Source organism: Marmota marmota, unplaced genomic scaffold (genome assembly GCF_001458135.2).
Source record: "Marmota marmota marmota unplaced genomic scaffold, marMar, whole genome shotgun sequence".
In the NCBI taxonomy this organism is placed as follows: domain Eukaryota; kingdom Metazoa; phylum Chordata; class Mammalia; order Rodentia; family Sciuridae; genus Marmota; species Marmota marmota.
In genome coordinates, this window is record NW_026000057.1 from 40,080,987 (window position 1) to 40,086,986 (window position 6,000).

The following is a 6,000-nucleotide window of genomic DNA, read 5'->3' on the forward strand; positions in this document are numbered from 1 at the left end:
ACTCCATTCTCAAAACTGCTGCAACAAAGGATGGGGGAAAATAAGCAGGATCTCACTGACAAATAGTGTTTCCAGCCAAGGGACAGTTCCACATGGTTCCAGATGCTAGGCAGAAGGTTCAAGAGACACAGGCACATTTTGGATCATGACTGATGATGATATTAGGAATGAAATGTGTGATGGAATTAAATTCAGTGGTGTCTATGGTAAATAAGAGTGCACATTGGCCCTAACGTACAAAAGATCATGATTGAATACTAGACTATTTCAACTTTTTCCCAGGGGCAACTTTTCATTCCTTTGCGAATGTCACATTACCATATTTCACCATCTTACACTTTCTAAGTTTCTTTATATGATTAAAATATTTGTTCTATATCGTATCTGTTACATGATTTTTCCCTAGTTCATTTTTTACTTTTAAATTTGTTCATGGCAGATTCTTTTTTAAATTTGTGTAAAACAAACTTTACCAGTTTTTGTCTTCATAGATTTTGCTTTTGCTAGGTGATAATTTTTAAAGATTAAAATTTCTCCTACTATTTTGTATGTTGATAAATTTTCCTGTATCCTTCCCAACATTCCAGTGCTCCAGCTTTATACAGAATTTTGTGGTTGTTTTCCTTGCACTGTAACTAATGGTGATATCTGTACCTGTGTCATACCTATTTATATGATGATCTGTAAGAAAATTTCTGCATCTTGCTCTTAACCAGAGACTATGCAAAAATGACAGGAATAGAATATCATCTCTATAATTCTGTTTTGGTACTTAGCTTAACCAGCTTGTTATAAATCATGTAGATTTATAATACATTACTAAGAATTTCTTTTGAATAGAATTATTTTTACTTTAATTTGTTTTCTTACTGTTTAACTTACTTTGAAACTTACTTTGAAAACATACAGATCATAACCCCCAAAATGCAGATAGCTACTAAAGCTTCTGCTTTCCAGAAGCAGAGTTAATGGCCTATGTTCAAAGTTCTGCTCCCGCAAGAAGATGCATGGAGTAGCTGAGTTTCTGCTCTATTGATAAGAACTGGGCCCAGTGTCTACACCTAGCTGCAAGGAAGACTGAGAAATGTGGTCATTAGCTGAGTGCTTCTGTGTGCAGGAAAAAAAGTGCCTAATTGGAGAATAGAGCAAATAGTCCACCATATCTAAGGAAGTGGTGTGAATCTGTCTACAAAGAAACAAAACAAAACAATAACAACAAAAGCCCACAAAAGTTACTAAGCATTTCTCCTGAATAGAACTATTTTCAGTTAAATGTGTTTTCTTACTGTGTTTAACTTACTTTGAAAATTACTTTAAAAAAACACAAAAAATAAAAAGGAGATCTTTATTTCTAGAAAAAGATTGAAAGCTCAGGCATTATACTCCCTACTCCCTTTTATTCCTCTACTTTTCTCTTCAGATTTACACTCAATAACAGAAACCTTGGCCGGATTGTCACTATAGCAGAGCCATTCAACACTGAAGTACAACTCTGGCAGGTATGAAGATAAATTCCTCTCTACTTGTCTAGAAAGGAATATAATTATACCTTTTTTCTCAAATAGAAGTGGTATTATCTCCATTCAAATAAAACAAGAAAGAGAATTCTTGTATATAATAAAATGTACACCTATTTTTTTTTATAAACTGAAAAAACAAACTTTAAAAGTTGAGAAATATGAAGCCTTAGGTTCACCAAAGCCTGAACAGTGTGCTTCCCCTTTCCTGGTAATTATAACTCTGATCAAGATTTGATTCAATTCAGAATTCATTGTTTTGGAATTTCAAAACTAATCCCCAATTTCTGAATTTCCAGGGAGGAAAAGTGTCCATTAATATTGGACAAAGAAAGATCGTTTGATGTTATTTAGATTTGAAGATTCTTGCTTATGTTAAGAAACAAAATTATTTTTTTTTAACGGAAAATACTACTATGACTGAGTTTTGGGGAGAGTTTGGAGGATAGAATGGAGAATAGAACCAAGCTGAACAGAGATCTTTTTTTATGATTGAGCTGAAATAAATAAACTGAAAGAACATTAAAAAAACTCCAAACTCTCCAAGTGAGAAACTAGATAAAACCGCCATTCCACTGGCCAGTTTTTCCAGGTAACTCCTGAAGAATGCACAGAAAATAGAAAAGTGAGCATGAGCAGAAATGGGCATGCCAACCACTGGCATGCTGCCCTCCTTCCCCACCCTGTCAGAGCCTCTTGGCTTGGCAAGCTGGCAGGGGTCCAAAAGCCGCAGGTCATGCTTCCTAATGGAGAGGCGGATCTCAGTGCCTTGCAATGATACTGAGTAGCCAGGTAGGAAGGAAGCACACCCAGTTTGTGAATGAAATTCTTGAAGAATAATTGGGATTAAAATGACATTCCTAATTATTTCTCTGTCTTTTCTAGATGCAGAGCTTTTTTGAAAAATATCCAGAAGCTGGAGCAGGAGAAAAACCTAGGGAACAAGTGGTGGAAACAGTGAAAAACAATATTGAGTGGCTAAAACAGAATAGAGAGACCATAAAAGAATGGTTTTTTAACTTATCAAATAACAGTTAATATGTTCAAATGTCATATTTTTTTAATTTGTGAAGTTGTTGTTTTTTCTATTAAGCATTTGATGGTCTAAATTTAGAAGCACTAAGGAGAGAGCCTTATGAATGGATACTGCTTTTGCTAAGTACTGTGTTGATGTCTTGCAAAGCTTTTAAATTGTTCCTCTTTGTTTATGAAGGAAGATACTAATAGAGTATTTAATATACTCAGGGATTTCTTCTAAGTGTACTTCATAAGAGATTCTTTACAAACTGAAGAGAATTTAATAGTCATTTTAATGTCTTTAAATATCATTCTTTGTATCTTAAATCTGTGAAAATAGAACAATTTGGTCTTAGCTTTACATTTTTAGTACCAAAGAAACACCACTTAATCTTCTCTCTTGATTGATTTTTAAAGTTTAAATACCAGTACTTGAGGGACATATTACCATCTTAATCTTTATTTTATTATTCAGAGTTACACAGACCTAATATCATTTTATTCACATATGTCTTACTACTTTAAATCCTACCAAAGTAACCTGGGCTTAAGTTTTGCTCGAGGATTGCATGAATTAGCCAAAGAAATGGCTGAATGTTGCCATTGCTCTTATAAAATCAACAAGAGAACTCTTCTTTCTTTTTTAGAAATAAATCTAAATTATTACCTTGAAGAGAATATTGTTTTTTGATGTCATTTTACTCTTGAGTAAACATGTCAGCATCATTACCCAAATAATTTTTCAAGTTGCAAATATGATTCAGGAACCTGCCTTTTTTCATGCTTGGTACTCTCTCTTCTTTCTCCATTCTTTACAAAGCTCCTTCAAATATGCTATGAAATTAGAGGGAACATAGTGCTTAACTGTGCTCCATGGATTTTAGAGGAAAAAAGCTAAATAATTGGAAACTGTTCAGGAAAGAGAAAAGGTGGATTATTCCATAAAACTAAATGGAATTAGAATTTAGCTTTGACCTCACCTAGCAATCTAAGTGTGAAAATGGGGAAACTCATGGACATCTCCAACATGACTCTGCATATCTGAGGATATATCTTCTTATAGTTAAGTTTTATATATAAATCCTTAGATCGTAATCCATACAGAATAGCACTGATCAAATTTATATGCATGACTTGATTAAAGACATCAATTTCATAGAAGCTGGTGGCCAGAATATGTTTAATGTGGCACTCGATGCCTAGTAGATCCACAATGTAAGTCCAACAGGCATTTATCTTTTGATAAATGTCTGTGTCCCAAAGTGCTATATCTAGCAAATCTAAATTTATTTGTAACCTTTGGAAGTATAGGGCAATTCAGGAATGGCTTGATAAAAATTGAAGCACAGGGATACAGTCAAAATCTTAGTAATTACTTTATTTACACAACAATATGCACTAATCATGTACTCCAAACTGTGAATTTTGCTACCACTGTTTCTTATCACTTCTCAATTCACACAGCTCAACTAGCAAATTCAAATGCAGACTGAAGACAAAAATGATACAAAATAAAACACTTCCAGACAAATTTTTTATAAATATTATTGTAAATTAGTTCAGAATGAAAAACACATTAACCTTATAAATCATCAAGAAAACCCCAATAAACTCATGGGGATTAACATCCTAACTTCAAATTCTGGCACCAATCAGAACCAGCCCTTAAAGTCCATGTATTGTTTTAAGGGACAAATAAAGAAGTAAGATGGTTTATCCTTCTGCTTTGTGAAATAAATAAAAATTTTAAATGAAAATATAAGTTTGAAGAAGATGGTAAATAAAACAGATTCCAACTTATCAAATAAATACATATACATATGTAAATGGAAATTCATTTAGTATACACACACACACACACACACACACACAGGATATTTATTGTGAGGAATTGGCTCATGTGATCATGGAGACAGACCAGTTACCATCAGCCATCTGCAAGGACATCTGGGAAAGTCAGTGGTATAATTCAGCTTGACTTTGAAGGTCTGAGAACCAGAAGAGCTAATCCAAGTTCAAAGACAGGAAATGATGAGATGAGATGTCTCAGGTCAAGCAGTCAGGTAGAAAAGGGGAAGTAGAATATTTCTTTTCTTCCATCTTTTGTTCTATTCAGGATCCCAAGGCATTAGATAGAGCCACCACTTTGGAGAGGGCAATCTACTCTACCAAGGAAGTGATTCAAAGGCCAACTTCTTCTAAAAACTCCCTCACAGACAAACCAGAAATGATACTTAATCTGAACACCCTGAAGTCCAGTCAAATTGTCACATAAAATTAACAATCACAGTTGACCTTATGGTCTTCATTCATTCATTCATTCATTTAATCATTCATTCACATAACTAATATTTATAAAGTTTCAGTCATATAAGAAATCCCATTTTATGTTCTGGTCATCTTAAATTAGAAATGGATTTAAAAGACAAGTGGGAAGAAAATGAGTTGAGAGGATAATGGAGGAGGATGGGAGAAATAGGGCAGAGAATGTCAACTAACCAGCAATTTGTGTTTTGTCCTGATATTCCTCCTGGAGAACCTTTAAACGTTAACATGGCTACATATATAGGCCAAATGTTGTGAACTAACAGCAATTTAGATTATGTGATTTAAAGGTGTGCTAGATATTGCCCGCTGGCAGGGGACAACATTTCTACATTCTTTATGTCCCATCCTTCTGTATTGCACGGCTGAAATGCCAAACACAGCACTCCCCACACTTCACATGTTTGAGGTCCCACCAATGATGTGAACTTTCATGAGATTTGGAAGGAAATGAGAGAAGAGGCAGAACCCACCTTCTTTCCATGACAGTGCAGGGAAAGACAGTTATGTGGGAAGGCATGAGTTGGCAGCCTTTGCACTCCATGTCCCTATGTACCATCTCTGTGTAGCACAGAAGTTCTGATATGACTCTCATAGCTTTCTCATTTCTGGGTGACATTAGTAAGTTTTCAGTTTCTGGATCAGAAAGACAAGGATATGTCACCTTGGAACCAGCAGCTTGGCACTGACTCATTTCTATTTCTCTAGTCCTTTTGTAAAAAATATATATTTATTTTTTTAGTTATAAGTGTACACAATACTTTCATTTTATTTTTATGTGGTGCTGAGGGTCTAACCTAGTGCCCCATGCATGCTTGGCAAGCGCTCTACCTTTGAGCCACAGCCCCAGACCCCCTTAAGCCCTTTTAATAGCATATAAGTTTCTCTCTCAAGAAAATCCTTCTATATTTGGAGAATATACTTAGAATATTTCTTGAACTGACCTCTGAATGATATAGAATGAAAATGCAGATTTTATTTTTTTTATATTTTATTTATTTATTTATTTTAGTTGTTGATTGACCTTTATTTATTACTTATATGTGGTGCTGGGAATCGAACCCAGTGCCTCACACATGCTAAGCAAGCACTCTACCAACTGAGCCACACCCCCAGCCCAGTTTGTTTTGTATTTTCATTT

At 34.6% G+C, this 6,000-nt stretch overlaps 1 protein-coding gene across 1 annotated transcript in view; it reads left to right on the plus strand.

Moving 5' to 3' along the window:
• Nucleotides 1-3,212, plus strand: part of LOC107141392 (glutamyl aminopeptidase) — an 80,209-nt gene extending 76,997 nt beyond the window's left edge. The window contains exons 19-20 of the mRNA XM_015484646.2: nucleotides 1,421-1,499; nucleotides 2,403-3,212. Coding sequence (XP_015340132.1) covers nucleotides 1,421-1,499; nucleotides 2,403-2,555 — 232 coding nt within the window. The 3' untranslated portion in view covers nucleotides 2,556-3,212. The remainder of the gene's footprint in view (nucleotides 1-1,420; nucleotides 1,500-2,402) is intronic.
• Nucleotides 3,213-6,000: the final 2,788 nt, after the last annotated feature.